Source organism: Trichosurus vulpecula, chromosome 5 (genome assembly GCF_011100635.1).
Source record: "Trichosurus vulpecula isolate mTriVul1 chromosome 5, mTriVul1.pri, whole genome shotgun sequence".
Classification (NCBI taxonomy): domain Eukaryota; kingdom Metazoa; phylum Chordata; class Mammalia; order Diprotodontia; family Phalangeridae; genus Trichosurus; species Trichosurus vulpecula.
Genome location: NC_050577.1, coordinates 296,421,738 through 296,438,427, shown reverse-complemented (window position 1 = coordinate 296,438,427; position 16,690 = coordinate 296,421,738). Strand labels below are relative to the sequence as shown.

The 16,690-nt window shown below is 49.0% G+C and overlaps 1 protein-coding gene across 1 annotated transcript; it reads right to left on the bottom strand.

Moving 5' to 3' along the window:
- Positions 1-13,765: 13,765 nt before the first annotated feature.
- LOC118851375 (galectin-1-like) lies at positions 13,766-16,690 on the bottom strand. Its single transcript, XM_036760815.1, has 5 exons — positions 16,654-16,690; positions 16,421-16,479; positions 14,971-15,050; positions 14,402-14,573; positions 13,766-13,912 (listed from the first exon to the last, which is right to left on the bottom strand). The coding sequence occupies exons 1-5, from the start codon at positions 16,688-16,690 to the stop codon at positions 13,766-13,768; spliced, it is 495 nt and encodes a 164-aa protein (XP_036616710.1).

Sequence of the window (16,690 nt, the reverse complement as noted above, 5' to 3'; positions counted from 1 at the left end):
TCCCTTCCTCACAGATGAGATGGGGCAGCCACAGGAGGTCTGGGAGGTCACCCCTCTTCTCTGCTTGATGCTCCTCCCTAGTTGGGGCTCTCTGACTGGTCTGAGTCATTCTTTCCCTCCAACAAATGACCATGTGCTCTCAGTGAAGGAGGCATTGGGTGACCTACATAGGATGGCCACTAGAGTCCCTCTAAGGCCTAATCTACCTTCAGGACTCAGTTTATTCAGACCAGAGATATGGTATCCCTGCTCATTGCCCCACTTTCACTTAGGGTTCTAGTTACTTCCCTCTGCCTCTCTCAAATATCTCCCTCTCCAGGGTTTTCTAGCACTCGAGGGCAATGGGGTGATAGTTTCAGGCACACGGGCCAACTGAGTATGGGCAGGACAGCTCTGAGTAAAGCCTCCATTCCCATGGGATGGACAGATACACATGGACATGGACAGACACACAGGAATTAGAATTTACTTGGTTCTATGTTCCTGGGGTGTGGGGAGAAGGGAGTTGGATATATTTAGAGGGGGTCATGGTGACCCCTCCTGGAATATCCTAAGACCTTAAAAATAAATTCATAAATAAACCAGTCCTGGGGAAGGGGGATAAGTGCATCAACAGTCCCAGGGAAAGAGATCAAAGGGCCCACCATGTGCATCACAGCCCTTGGGGAGAGGGTTCTCTTTCTGCTTAAAATCTGGGCAGGAGCAACATGGCCCCTCCAGTTGGTGCTCAGGGCACCCCCTCCCATTGGCCTACTAGAAGCTAGAACTTCAATGGATTCCAGCTTTCTGATTGGACCTTTAGGAGACATGACTCGACTCACAATGGGTGATGTTCCAGTACTTTGAACCTGGCTGACTGGCTCATTTGTATGCAAGGTCCCAAGCTCAACCCACTGGAGGGTGTGTGTGTATAGGAGAGGGGAAGCCCCCGAACCAGGCAGAAAAAGAGTGCTGGGAATTAATTGTGCAGAATGATCCCTTTGGATCATAGATTCAGAGCTGGAAGGGGGCTCAGAGGTCATTTAGTCTAACACCCTCATTTTTACAGAGAAGGAAACTGAGGCATCCCGTGCCCCCAGAGTCATTGATCCTGGGCCTGGAAGAGAGAGAGTGGGAAGAAAGAAGAGAAGTTAAGGTAGCATCAACCTTCAGAGCAGAGCGAGGGGGGAAGCGGGGGCTGATCCAAGGGTTGCTGAGGAGGGGGAGGGGATGATGCCATTAGAGAAATGGCACCCAGGAGAGGGAAGCAGGAGGTAATGGGAGGAGAGGACACCTAGCCCAAGCTAAAGGGAGGAGAGATAACTAGGTCCCTTGGGGAGCTGAGAGGCAGGTCCTGACCTGCTGATCCCAGAAGAGGGAGAATAAAAGAGAGAGAGAGAGAGAGAGAGAGAGAGAGAGAGAGAGAGAGTGTGTGTGTGCACGCGTATGTGCCCCCACCTGTGCGTGTGTTGTGTTGGGGATGGGGGGAGGGAAACATCCAAAGTGGATCAAGATATAGGGATTGGGGAAGGGGTCCTCCCATGACCACAGTGTAAAGGAGAAGATGGGAGAAGAAATGGGAATAAGATGGCAGCCCACCCTCTTGGCTGCCCGGCATCTGCTCAGGTGTCTCCAGCCCTGCTATCAAGTCTGCCATACTGTCCACTTAGTAGTGGGCACCTCCAGGCCCTCTCTGTCTCTCTCCCAGGGCTGGGCTCTGCTCAGGGAAAGTGAGTCCATGCGCACTGAGTGTATCTCGTGACCTAAAGCCATCATCTGACCTAAGAAACCAGGCTCAGAGAGGTACTAAGGCCTGCCCTCAGCCACACAGCCAATTCCCAGCACAGGCTGCCAGGGGAATCAAAATGAACTTGGCAGATACACTAAAGTAGAGGAACTTAGCTTCTCTTCCTCCTCCTTTTGGAGAAGGTTAAGGGAACCAGGGCAGTACAGATGTGTGGTCTCTTCCTCTTCTAAATCAATGGAGAAGTAATTGGGGGGCAGGTGGAGGGGACTCTTTAGAGCTGGTTGCCTAGAGAAGAGCCAGTGACTGTCTTTCTGTTCTACTCCCATCTGTCCTCCAGACCTCTCTGAGCTTCCTTAGGCTGGCCCTCAGAGGCACCATGCTTTCCTGGTTTGTGTTCAGCATCTTTCCAGCAGGTGGGCTTGTCTGCATTCTGTGCTCTGGTCTCCTCCCTTCATTGATATACAGAAGTTCTCCTGTACTTCTTGCTGTGGGAAATCCCTTCCCCATTGCTGATCAGGGATTGTCTAGGCTTCTAAGTGCCTGTCACTTTTTGTGTTATGGCCTGGGCTCCTGCCAGTCTGGACAAACACCAGGGTCCACTTCTCAGAATAATGTGGTGCTACCATCACTGTTGATTTTCATTTTGTAGAGGATTTATTTTTTAACATTCATTTAAAATTTTTTTAAATTTTAAATTCTCTCTTTCCCTTTCAACCTTCCCCTACCCATTGAGAAGGAAAGTATGACCGTAGCAACTGGAATAATGTTTTCAAGTGTCTAAAAAACCACAGAGAATTAGATGTGAGTGATGATAAAGATGTGGTTTTCCCCCCAATTTGAAATCTATCTTGGGGGGACAGCCCCTGTCCCAGCAAGTCACCAAAGAACCATGGAGGCAAAGGGACTTATCCAGGGTCACTCAGTCATCCTTCTGAGCTATATGCCTCTATGCCCCAGACTTGAATAACAGAGAAAATGTCTGCTGCCATCATCGTCTACACATTTATTAGTAAGAAGAAATACCTAAGGGTCAAGAACAGGGTCTGAAGCCAGCTTGATTGGAGGGCTCAGTTGAAGGACAATGATTTGAGCTTGAAGCCATGAGAAATTTCCACGTAGTTGATTGATCCTAAATTAAGATGATTAGGGAAAGTGAACTCAAAGGCATCAGGCAGCTTGATCTTAAACTGCTTCACTTCGAAGGTTATGTTAACCTGAAAGGAGACAGGGCAGAAGGAGGCGAACGCAGAACCCTGGCCTTGGAGAGGGGAAGACCTGGGGTCAAATTTCACCTCAAGACTCTCACTATAAGACACTTGGCAAAGTATTTCTTCATTCTTAGCCTGTTTCCTCTTCTGTACGACTAGATGCCCCTGAGGTTCTGTCCAGCTCTACACCTAGGGTTCTATTATGTGTCCTGGGACAGCCCAGAGTCTTCTCATCCTACTGGGATGTCAGCCCTTCACAACTCCCTCTTTTCTCCCCAACATCTCCCCAGCTCAAGGGGTGCTCCACTTCTTTCCATTGATCCTTGAAAACTCTGGCATTTCATCACTTCCCCATCAGAGTTTGCTTCCAGGATGATTCTGTTGAATACTTGGAGCGAATGAGATCATCTCCTGGGTCCTTCCCAGGTGGAATGTTCCATGCTCTGATTCAGGGATTTACCTCTATCGTGGTTCCCTGCACAAAGAGGAAGTATTTCTAACTTCTTTGCCCCAGTTGAAATCCTTTCTTGAGTTGCATTGAATGGTTTTGGTGGTATTACAATAGCTGAAGTGTGGGCTGAAGTGCAAGGTAACATCACCATTGTCCTTGCCCAGCTCAGATCTAAAGCTGGGAATAGAGAACACAACTCCATCATTAGCATGGGTCCCAGAAACTTGGATACCCATCACTCAGAGAATCCTTGAGCTAGAAGACCCCCAAAGGGACTCTCACTCAATCCTGACCTGAAGCACCATGGCTTCTCTTCTGCAGTACCCTGTCAAACAAGTGACTATGGCAGATATTTTATTACCTCCAGAGACAGGAAACTCCCTCCCTATCCAAACTGTCCATTCCAGCTACTAGGAAGCTTCTGTTGGGAAGATTTTCCTGATACTGAGTCCTAGCTCTGCCATCTAAGGATAATGCAAAGGCTTGGTGATTCTCATCAAGGATCACATGTAAGCATATGTGTAAAGGATTCAGCTCTCACCCATGGTTAAATTTTGTCTCATCCATCCCATCTCCACTTACTGCTTGGCATCAGGTGGACTATCTCCCATTATTCTTATGCAGACTGCAGGTTGGAGGTCCAAGTGAGTGGCAAGCATTTCCTGAAAGGACCAAGGACAGCAAGGTTAGGGCTGACTGAGACCTGAGGAGACCCAGAGCTTCCAGCTGGTAGGGGCCACCCTCCAGGAAGGATCTAGGAAAGCAGACTCTCCCCAGGCTAGTTAGTGCTGAAGTGGGAGTCAGTACTAGCTCTGTGACCTTGGGGAAGCCCCTTCATGTCTCTGGGCTTCAGTTTCCCCATCTGTTAAATGAGTAACCAGGCTAGATGATTCATCCAGTCCACTCTTCATTTTACAGCTCATGAAACTGAGGCTCAAAGAAGAAAGAAGTAACCTTTCTCAGGTCACACAAGTGAGCAACAGAATCATAAGCAGAATCCAAGTTTTTCCTGGGTCCCAGGACCATGCTCTCTCCATCCCACTCACTGCCCCAGTGCCAACTTAGGTTTGAATTGCATGTGTCCTGGTGCTTGGGCAAGGATGAAGGAGGAAGGTAAGACTGTGGTTCTATCCCAAGGGTAGGAGATAGACTATAGCTCCCTGGTAGCTAGGGGAGCCTTACCTTGCCTCCCCCACACTCCCCAGCCATTGTCCTTCCCTCCTCCTCATGCTCCCAGAGCTGTCCCCAGCTCACTATGCAGGGAAGGAATTCCTCCCCAAGAATGTTTTCAGAAAGAGCTTCTCCCATTCAACAGAGCCAAGTCTTGGTCCCAATCCAGGGCATGAGCCAGCCATGCCCAGGAGAAGGATAGTTGGCAAGGGAGGGGGAAGTTCAGAATGAATGGAGAATCATGGGTGACTTTGGGTGAAACACTAAGTCACAGGAACTTAGCATTTTCTGCCCCATCACACCTTTGTGAGAAGGGTAAGGACATCAGGGCAGCATAGATGTGTGGTCCCTTCCCATTTTCAATCATTGGAAAATTTATTAGGGGTCAGGGTGAGGAGAATCTTAGGAGCTGGTTCCCTAGAGAAGAGGCAAGAAAAGTATTTGTGCTATCACTTGGGTATTACTTTTAAAGCGGAGGGGGCTAGAATTAGGAAGGACTGAGGGAATCATTTGCCCTCTGCCCTACCAATCTGCCATCTCCAGCCTCCTCCTTTTCCAACAGAGCCTCTTCAGTCTGGACTCATTCTGTACTAGGGGTGGGGAACCTTCCACCTGGAGGCCACATGTGGCTCTTTTGGTCCTAGAGGGAACCTTTGACTGAATCCAAACTTCACAGAACAAACCCCTGTAACAAAAGGATTTGTTCTGTAAAACACTGACTCAGTCAAAAGGCCACACACAAGGACCTAGAAGGCCACAGGTTCTCCACCCCTGTATCTGTACAATCAGGCTGGGTTGGAGTTAACCCTGTAAGACAGTCTTTCATTCCAGAAAGTCTGATCCTCTGGCAGAAGATTCATCTCTACCCACCCCACGCTCCCACTTCACCTTTTCTCCTTCACTCTCCACTCAAGGAACAGCATCCCCCCATCCCCAACCTTGCCCCTCAGAGCCAGGGGACACTCTAAGCTTAACCCATGCCAAGTACCACTTTCCCCTTGCTCTCCTCTCTCCAGCACCTCTCTGGACTTAGCTGCTTGTCAAAGACAAAGTTTCAAGGGAGAGGGCACGGAAGGAGCAGCCGTGGGAGGAGGGCTGAGAAGGTCAGGGTGGAAGCCTTGAGGAGAGAAAGCAACCCTAGCCCATGGTGGGGGTGCTGGTGAGGGTGGTTTAGAGATCCCCACCCACCGTCGAGCTCACTCTTCTCAAGTTTCCCGATTCTCTTCAAGCCTCAACCCCAGGGGTTCCTCAACACTCAGAGCGTCAGCCTATTCTCTGGGTAAGGGCACCTGTAGCCAATACCGTGGCCATGACAGAGGATAAGAAACGCTCCCTCTCCTGGCTGCGCTGGGTCCTGGGAGGATAACGCCCAACTCCAGTCTAGAGATGGTAACTCGGGGAAGGTCGGACTCCTCAAATAGACGGTCCGTCTCTGGGCTTCCGCTGCCTCCCCACCCCAAACTCCACACCGGCTCTCACTTCTCTCACTTTTCGCCAGTGCGTACAACTAAAGGGGAGGAGGCGCATCTCACTGGCGGGACCGCCTGAATTTTTTAAGTCTTGCTTACAGGGGCGGCCAATTAATTTGCAGACAGCCCTATGACCACATCCCTTCCTTTTCTTGCCTTTCCCCCTACACCCCAACCCCCCCAAACTGTCTTTGGGTAGTGGTGTTGGGGCAAGGGGCAGAGGATGGTGAAGCCATATTGTCCCAAAGGGGCTGGGGACCTCCTGGAGGGAAGGCCACACTCTTGTCTGGGGGAGAGTCAGCCCCCTGGCCTCCAAAGAGTCCATTTGAAGGAGGAAATCCTAATCAGAGGATGTCAAAGAATGGAAGGACCTAAGAACTCATCTGGTTTCTTAACCAGTAGGGATACTGAGACCCTGGGGTCACTTTGGCAGTGAGGAATTAAACCAGACCTTGTACCCAGGTCCTCTGACCCCAAGTCCAGTTGTCTTAAATATCTGTGTTTTACAAATAGGGAAACTGAGATGCAGAGATGAGAATAACTTACCCAAGGGCACCTGTTACTCAGCATAATGTGGTTCATTGAAGAACAAAGTGGGTGGGAGGGCAGAATGGAATCAGCTTGGTCTCCATTTGGTATGAGGGATCAATGAGTCTATTCAAAGTCTTTGGGTATCTCCCCAGCAGTCTGTGGGTATCTACAGCCTTAGTGAACCCTAGTGGAGAAGCCCCATGTCTTTACAAGAAGAGAAAGTCTGGCATGATTCCAGAGGCTGAGCATGTGGTTTTCTGACCTGCTGTCAGAAATCACTTTCTGCTCTGTCTGTATCATGAGGCTGGGTGGAGGCAGGCTGAAGTGTCTCAGAAAGCCCTGGCATGACAACTCAAGGAAGGGAGTGGCAGAGACCTCAATGATGCTGCTGGGGTTGCCAGAGAATGGGACCCAGGCTAGGGATCCCAGAGAAGTCTGTGATACAGCCTCCCTTAGATACCCATAGACCCTTCCTCTGACAATGGGACCCAATGGAACAGAGGTACAAGGTCAGAGGTTAGAAGGCCCTGTGATTCCATTAAGACTCATAGGGATGGTTGGGGGTGGGGAAGAGGGAGCATGAGCTCTCTGAGAGAAAAGAAGGGATCTTCTCTTCCATCTTGCTTCCTCTTTCACCATTGTCTCTTCTTCCTCTCATGAGGAGGACCGGGAGGCCAGGACCCACAGCTGCAAGTCACTTCAATTCTCTGAATTTTACTTTCCTCATCTGTAAATTGGGATCCTTCTAGAATTAAAAGTAGGGCATCATAGTCCTTAGATATCCACTCCCCCAAAGTCAAGAAGACCTGGGTTCAAATCCCACCTCCTAAGTCACCAAACTTCTCAGTGTTTGGGGTCACTCTCTAAGATAAGGTTTCTTAACCTGGGGTTCACAGGTCTCTCTGGGGTCCATGGATAGATTACAGGGGGCTTGCGAACATGGAGAAGAAAAAAGAAATTACATCTGTATTTTTACTGAACTCTAACTGAAATATACTATTTCCTTCTATAATTTAAAAAAAAAACCCACCATGTTTCTCATAAGGGCTTCACCAGACTGCCCAGAGGTCAATGACAAACTAGTCAAAGGACCTCCTCTCTAAGAACTAAGTTTCAGAAAGGTGCTGACTTGTATTTGGGGGGAGGGTGCTTCGGTCACCTGGGAGTTCCTTATCCATATAGCCTCATTGGTCCTTCTCTCTATGCTCTGACAGAATCATCAGATCTCCACTTGGAAGAGCCCTCAGACATCTATAGAAATAAAATCTTCCTCTGAAACATTCCCCTCAGCGGTCATCTAGGCTTCCTTTGAAGATCTCCAACAATGGGAAACTCACTCCCTATGTTACCTACTAGTTCTACTTCTGGACAGCTCCCATGGTTGGATGGAATGGAAAGGTCCCTCTGCACCTTTCCCCAATCCCTCCTGGTTCTGCCTCTGGGGCTGAGCAGGATCATGCTCAATCCTCTGCTGTAGGACAGCCCCTCTGTACTTGCAGACAAGGCTCAGGTACCAAGCCCAACACGCCTAACTATTCCTTCTCCCACCATCTATCTCGAGGGTAAGAGAAGCACTCCACAAAACTTGAAGAGGTTGAAGAAACAAAAACCCTGATCCCCAGGAAGAGGGAGCTCCCAGCAGTAAGTGGGGCAGGACAGAGCTCTCCTCCTCCCAAGCCCCCCACCAGCCCCAAGTGCCTCACATCCTGAGCCTGATTGCAGCCCCTTCATCTCCCCCACCCCCTGTACTGCCAGCTGTGTGACCCATGGGCAAGTCATATCTCTGCTCTGAATCTCTTTGAAAAGCAGATTACCATTCTTGCACCAACCCCCTCCCTAGATGTTATGGGTGAAAGAGGAAATGACTGAGGAGACAAAGGCTGCACTTCCAAGCTTATTGATGTCTTAAGCAATGCCTGACAATTATCCAAGAAACCAGAACCAGGCCCCTTCCTCACCTTAGGGCTATACCCCAAATACAGGGGGAGATAGATTTTTATACATGAAAAACAATGAAATGAGGCCAATTAATTAAATGGCAACAATACAATATTAGGTAATCTGATTTCTAATTCCCCTCCAAGCTGGAAGGGGAAGAGTCAACAGGTGCAATTTCCTGAATTCAGAAAAAGAGGTGTCCCACTCACCCCAAGTGTCTTTACACCAGCAAAGGAATGTGGAAACACTAACTGACTGATCAGTACAGGGCCACTTTTCAGAAAAGACATTTAGGTTGCTTGAGATGTGGAATTGTGGGAAAGCTCCTTGCATCAATCTTTGGACCCCACCAGGTTTCTGGTCAGCACAACTTAGGTCCTTAGTTAAGAGTCTCTAAGCAGCAGGGAAAGGTGGTTCCACTTCCCAGACCTACAGGGCAAGGTTCAAACAATACAGTAAAGCTTTCTTCCAATTCTGACAGTTGAAAAAAGTTTTGTCCCAAGAAAGAATGTGGACTAGGCCCATAATTGAATAGAAAGAGAACTGGGCTAGCTCCAGAACTGGATCCCAAGAAGGAGCCAGTGAAGTTCCCAGAGTTAATTCCTTGTTTTCCTAATTCTCTCAATCCCCTCAATTCTACCTTTTGATTGGTGGGGGTGTGAAAAACCCACTCCTCCCCTGAATCACGTATCTATAATTTAAGTTGAGAAGGATTTTCATAAATTAGTAATCAGAATTAACTAAGTCAGGTTACAAATTTAGAGGCCATCCAATGGATTAATTTTGAGAGGAGAGTTGTACAAGTCACCAAGGTAACCGAGAACATTGCAACATAAAGACCGACTCCATTAAACAGAAGGCCAAAGCACAGCAAAAATGATCATCAGTATTAACTAAGGTGGAGTCTCCTTGTACCCTGGGCACCCACTCCCCATGTCCATTTAATCAGCATATGTTGAGTCCCAGATGCCTCCTGCAGCCCTCTGGTGCCAGCAAATATCTTCTCTCAGACATTCTAGAAGAGGTCTCATTCTCAGGGCAGGTCTGAAGGGGCCTCTGTTTCCCTGGCTCCAGATCACTTGTAGAAGGTTCCTAGATAATTCTGCTAAAATCTGCCAGGAACAAACTTCACACCATTTAGTACAGTCTCTTAAATTTGGTTCCCCAATCCTGAAACTTCAGAGAATTTCAGTTATTTTATATGACTTGCTGTTTCTTTCTTTACCTAAATCCTGTACTTGATAGAAGAAGGTTAAAAAATTCCTGAGTGTCTGACTTGTAAAATCAGTTCTTCTGTATTTTAAAATTATAAAAGTGATTCTTTAAAACTGGGAAAATAGAGTGTTATTTGGAGAGAAGTACTTTGCAAACCTTAACTCTCTCTAGAAATAGGAGTTATCCGTATAGATAGTTTGCCATGTTTGTGCCCAACCTGTGGAAGGCCTTCCCAGCTTATTTGGTGAGTTCAGCCATAAGTGAACATGCAGTACTTTGACCTCAACATAGTGATGGCGTTTTGGTTCTCTCCAAGAAAGGAAGACCACAACCAACCAAGGAGGGGGTGCCGTTGAGATTCCAGAGCCTTGAATGTGAGACTTCTGTCCCCCTTATGGGTCAGGATTCCCCATTCTACAGAAAAGGAAGCTGAGGTTTATTATGGGCACGTGACACCCCTTGTCACACAGATGAAGGGCAGTGCCAGGATTCTAACCCAGGTCTCTACCACTTTCTCCTTTCTCACGGATGAGACAGGGCAGCCACAGGGGGTCAGGAGGTCACCCGCCCTCCTCTGCTTGATGCCCCTTCCCAATCAGGGCTCTGTGACTGGTCCTAGTCATTCTTTCCCTCCAACAAATGATCATATGCTCTCAATGAAGGATCTGTTGGGAAACCTGTCCTGGGTCTGCCCAGCCTACCTGGGACGGCTGCTCTAGGGCTAAATCTCCTTTCGAGACTCAGTTTCTTCAGACTTCTGTGTGCCTGTCCAAAGCCCTACCTTCCCTTAAGGTTTTGGTTAGCCACCTCTGACTCTATCAAATCTCTCCCTCTCCAGGGTTTTCCAGCATTTAGGGGAATAGGGTGACTGCTGTAGGCCAGACACTGGCCAGTTAAGTATGAGCAGGGCAGCTCTGAGGAAAGCTTCCATCCCCAAGGGCTCTTTACCCCACTGACAGATACACAGGAATTAAAATTCCTGGTGGGGGCAGGGAAGAGGGCAGTTGGGTACATTTAGAGGGGTCATCCTAACATCTTGATAAATAACCTAGTAAATAAACCAGTCCTGGGGAAGGTGGACAAGCACATCAACAATTCCAGGGAGAGAGATCAAAGGTCCCACCGTATCCATCACAGCCCTTGAGGAGCAGGGTCCTCTTTCCACTTAAAATCTGGGCAGGAGCAACATGGCCCCTCCAGTTGGCACTCAGGGCACCTCCTCCCATCGGCCCACTAGAACCTGAAACCTGGATTCCAGCTTCTGATTGATCCTTTAGGAAACAGGACTCATTGACCCACACTTGATGGTCCAGAGCTGTGAACCAGGCTGATTGGCTCAGTTGGATTCAGGGCTCCAAGATTGACCCACTGGATGGTATGTGTGGTATGGCGAGGGAAAGCACCTGAATGAGGCGGAACAAGGGGTTGGGCATTAATATCACAAAATCTTCTAAGAAAGATCTCCTTCGGATCATTGATTTACAGCTAGGAGGGGCTTCAGGAGTCCTTTAATCCAACACCCTCATTTTTACAAAGAAGGAAACTGAGGCATCCCTTGGCCCCAGAGTCATTGCTCCTGGGTCTAGAAGAGAGAAAGTGGGGAGAAAGAAGAGAAATTAAGGCAGTACTGATCAAGTCAGAGCTGAGAGAAGGGGGAAGTTGGGACTAATCAGAGGGGGGAGGGGGAAGAGATGCTGCCATCAGGGAAATGGCATCCAGGAGAGGGAAGGAGGAGGTAATTCGGGAAGAGGACACCTAGCCCGATCTAAACGGAGGAGAGAAAACTAGGTCCCTTAGGGAGCTGGGAGACAGGTTCTAACCTACTGATCCCAGTGGATGGAGAATCTCTCTCTCTCTCTCTCTCTCTAATTCTCAGGTGAGGTTGGGTAGAGGGAAACATCCAAACTGGACCAGGATATGGGCACTGGGGAAAGGTTCATAAGAACAGTGTAAAAGAAACTGGGGGAAGAAAAAGGAGTAAGATCAGAGCCCATCCTCTTGCCTGCCCTGCATCTGGTCAGGTCTCCTCAGTGTCCAGCTCTGCTATCAAGTCTGCCATACTGTCCACTTAGTAGCAGGCACCCCCAAACCCTCTCTGTCTCTCTCCCAGGGCTGGGCTCTGCTCAGGGAGACTGAGTCAATGTGAACTGAGTGCATCTCATGATCTAAGGCTACCACCTGACCCAAGAAACTAGGCTCAGAGAGGTACTAAGGCCTGCTCTCGGCCACACAGCTCATTCCCTGAACAGGCTGTCCTGGATCCTGGCTTTCATCTTTGGACTTCCAGGCACCTGGAGGCTCTTTCCACCCAGGCCTGGGGTGACTGATCCCCAAATGTTTGTAGATGGCTCACCCCTCTTCTGCTCTGGGGAGAGTGGATGTGGTAAGTGGGATTCTCCCAGCCAACTAGCTCTAGGGCCAGGGTCAGACCCAAGAGTGGTAAGCCCATTTCTGAGTATGCACTGTGGAGGCCCTGGCCTCTATTTCAGAGGACCTGCAGGATCCTTTGTCCACTGCCTGTGAGCTCCTTCTGTGGTGATACAAAGCCTTCGAATTGGGAGCTGAGCCAGAACGAGTTATGCTTTCCAAATGTTTGAGAGCTTATTCTTGCTTTCTTCCCTGTCTAGTAGGAAGAAACACTGGAATTTATTATACCTCTGAAGAGGAGAGGAGGGATCAAGGACTCCCAGAAGATACCTCAGAGGCCATGTGGTCCCACTTCTTCACGTCACAGAGGAGGAGACTGAGGCCTGGGGAGTGACTGGGGCCTACAGGAGCTGAGGTGGAGAGAGCTGGAAGTCCCTTGGAGGCCAAGCTCTGCATTTTACCCCTGAGGGAGGTGAGGCCCAGGGACTTCTCCAAGGTCATCTAGGCAGTGAGGGTCAGAGGTCAAACTAGAACCCAAGACCTCTGACTCCAGAGCCAGTGACTGTCTTTCCATTCTCCTCCCATCTGGCCTCCAGACCTCTCTGAGCTTCCTTAGGCTGGTCCTCAGAGGCACACCATGATTGCTTGGTTTGTGTTCAGCATCTTTGCAGCAGGTGGGTTTGCCCCCAGTCTGTGCTCTGACTCCCTCCCTTCGCTAACAGACAGAGGCTCTCGGCACCCACTGTGGGAAAACCCTTCCCTATTGCTATTCAGGGTTTGTCTAGAGCAGGGGTGGGGAACCTGTGGCCTTCTAGGTCCTTGAGTGCAGCCTTTTGACCGAGTCAGTGTTTTACAGAACAAATCCTTTTATTAAGGGGATTTGGTCTGTGAAGTTTGGATTCTGTCAAAAGCCTGCACTTGAGGACCTAGAGGACCACATGTAGCCTCCAGGTCATAGGTCCTCCACCCTGGTCTATGACTTCTAAGTGCTTGTCACTTTTTTTGTGTCATGTCCTGGGGAAGCCCTTCTTAGAATAATGTGGTGTTTCTGTTGCTGCTTTTTTCATTTGATGAAGGTTTTATTTTTTTATTTTTTTATTTTTTTTTGCTTTTTGGCAGGGCAGTTGGGGTTAAGTGACTTGCCCAAGGTCACACAGCTAGTACATGTGTCAAGTGTCTGAGGTCGGATTTGAACTCAGGTCCTCCTGACTCCAGGGCCGGTGCTCTACTGACTGCGCCACCTAGCTGCCCCTTTATTTTATTTTTTAACATTCTTTTTTTTAAAATTCAGAGTTTCAAATTCTCCCCCTCTCAATCATTGCTCCCCTCCCCATTTAGAAGTCAAGTAATTTATTATAACATGGAATAATGGTTTTAAATGTATAAAACACACAGTCATACTAGGAATACCAGAAGCTGATGATAATAAAAATTGCCTTTTTTCCCCATCAGAAAATTACCCGCAGACCCCAGGTGGAGAAACCCTGTCCTAGTGAGTCTCCAAAGGACCATTGAGAAGAAGGGTCTTGTCCAGGGTCCCTCAGCCACCTTTACCAACTCCAAACCCAGCACTCTGCCTCTGAGACCAGTGACACAGAAAATGTCAGCTGTCCTCATCATCAGCACTTTTATTAGTAATAAGAGAACCCCAAAAGTCATGAAAGCCAGGAAGCTGGCTTGATTTGGGGGTTCATTCGAAGGCTAGTGTTCTAACTACAATGTCGCCACGGACTCCCACGTAGTTAATAACCGTTGCCTCAGTGCGATTCGGAAAAGTGAACTCATAGCCGTCCGGCAGCCTCAGAAGAAAGAAAGGCCCATCAAATGTTATGCATACCTGAATGGGGAGAGGACGGAAGCTGAACAGAGAACCCTGGACTTGGAGACAGGTAGACCTGGGTTCAAATTCTACCTCAAGACACTTACGACAAGACCCTGTGTGACCTTAGGGAAATCATTTCTCCATTCTGAGCCTGAGTGCCATACTCTGTAAGAGGAGGGTTCAGACCAGATGTTTTTCTGCACTTCTAAATCTAGGGTCCTATTATGTGTTATAAGACACTCCAAAGTCTTCTGTTTTCCTACTGGGATCACAGTCCAGCCCAACTCCCTTCTTTACTCCCCCCACTTCAGCTCAAGGCATGCTGGGGTTCTTGGCCTCCCCCTTTGGAAATCAATGACCCTTCTCTCTTCTAGCTTTTCATGTTTTCCCCATCAGAGTTTGCTTCCAGGACTCTTCTGTCAAATACCAGGGGCGGATGAGATCATCTCTTGGATCCCCCCCACCCCAGCTCTGATATTGCATGCTCTGACTCTGGGGTCTTACCTCCACCTTGGTCCCCTTCGAAAACGGGAAGTGTCTCTGCCTTATTTCCGTCCCATAATAGCCATCATGCAAGCTGTTGCAGACTATGACATTGTGACTACCATGGTAGTTGAAGCGTGGGTTGAAGTGCAGTGCAAGGTTAGGACCACCCATGCCCATGTCTATTGTAAATCTGGAACGGAGAACATATCTCCATCATTGCCATGGGGCCCAAAGCCTTGGAAACCCACCCCTCAGAGAATCCCTGAGCTAGAAACCCCCCTCCCAAAGAGACTCTTACCCAATCCTGACCTGAAGCACCAAGGCTTCTCTTCTGCATTACCCCTCCTACCCTCACCCTGTTCACATTGTACACATTTTGCTACCTCCAGAGACAGGGAGCTCACTACCTATCCAAACTGTCCATTGCAGGTACTAGGTAGCTCCTGTTAGGAAGTTTTCCCTGATGCTGAGTCATGGCCCTGCCATCTGGGATTGAGGCAAAGGCAGCTGGGTACAAGCAGGTGTGTACAGTATTCGGCTCTCACCCATGGGTAAATTGTGTCTCATCCATCCCATGTCCCACTTACCTCCTGGCATTAGGTAATATATCACCCGCTATTCTTATGAACGATTTGGGTTCCAGGTTCAAGGAATTGACAAACATTGGCTAAAGAGACCAAGGACAGAAAGGTTAGGGCTGGCTGGGAGATAAGGGGACCCGGAGCTTCCATTTGGGGAGGGGCCACCCTCCAGGAAGGATCTAGGAAAGCAGACTCTCCCCAGGCTAGTTAGTGCTGAAGTGGGAGTCACTCCCAGCTCTGTGACCTTCAGGAAGCCCTTTCATGTCTCTGGGCCTCAGTTTCCCCATTTGTTAAATGAGGAAGTAGCCTAGGTGATTGATCTTGCTTGTTCCTCATTTTCAGATCAGGAAACCAAGGCTTCAAGAAGCAAGAAGGGACCTGTCCCAGGTGACACAAGCGAGCCACAGAATCAGAAGTGGAATCCCAGTTTTTTCTGGGTCCCAGGACCATGTTCTCTCTTTCTCACTGGCTACCACAGCACCATCTTTGGCTGGCATCACATACATCCTGGCACGTGGGCAAGGATGAAGGGGGAAGGGAGGAGAGTGGTGCTACCCCAAGGGTAGGAGATAGACTATAGCTCAATGGAAAACTCTCTGGTAGCTAGGGAAACCTTACCTTGCCTCCAGAATACCTTCAGTCATTGTCCTTCCCTCTTCTTCATTCTCCCAGTACTGCCTCCATCTCATTTAGTGGGCAAAAAGAAGCCTCCCCAGGAAAGTTTTCAGGAATAGCTTTCCCCTTCTCCAGAGCCAAGTCTTGGTCCCAATCCAGGCCAGGAGCCAGCCATGCCCAGGAGAAGGGGAATTGGCAAGGGAGGTTCAGAAAGAATGGGGAATCAAGTATGACCCTGACTGAAACACTGAGATAAAGGAACTGAATTTCTCCTTTCCTGGGGTAAAAGGGTAAGGGAAGCAAGGCAGCACAGATGTGGGGTCCGTTCCTGTTCTAAATCAACAGAGTAGTTGGGGGACAGGGGGGAGGGAATCTTAGGAGCTGGTTTTCTAGAGAAGAAGGAAGTAGTGTATTGGTGAGATCATTTTTTTTTTATTTTTTAAAGGTGGGAGAGTGGGCTAGAATTAGGAAGGATTCAAGGAATGACTTGCCCCCTTGCCCCTTGCCCCACTTCTGCCATCTCTAGCCTCCTCCTTTTCCAATGGAGCCTCCTCAGCCTGGACTCTTTCTGTACCATGAGGCTGGGTTGGAGTCAACTCTGCAAACCAGTCATTCATTCCAGCAGGTCTGCTCCTCTGGCAGAAGCTTCATCTCCTGGCCTCCACAGCACCTCAACCCTTTCTCTTCCTTGTCTCCTTAAGGAAGGGAATTCCCTACATTCTATCCTGCCCCCACCATCATGCTGATGAAGCCCCTCAGTGCCAGGGGGCACCCTAACTTAATCCATGCCAAGTCCCACTTCTTCCTTGCTCGCCTCTCCCCAGGATTTCTCTGGACTTACCAGCTGGTCAAAGACAATTTGCAAGGGAGAGGGCGTGGAAGGGCCAGCCTTTACAAGGGCTGGAGAGGTCAATGGTGGGGTTTAGAGAAGTAAAAGAGAACGAAGCCCCGGCCCACGTGCGGGGTGCTGTGATTAGAGCATCCCTTCCGAACACACTCTGCTGGAGTGTCCCCGATGCTTTCCAAGCCTCAATCCCAGAGGATCCCCCACTTCTGGACCAACTACCTGTGTACCTGGACAAGGAGCCCCTGGCACACTCACTTTCGCCAT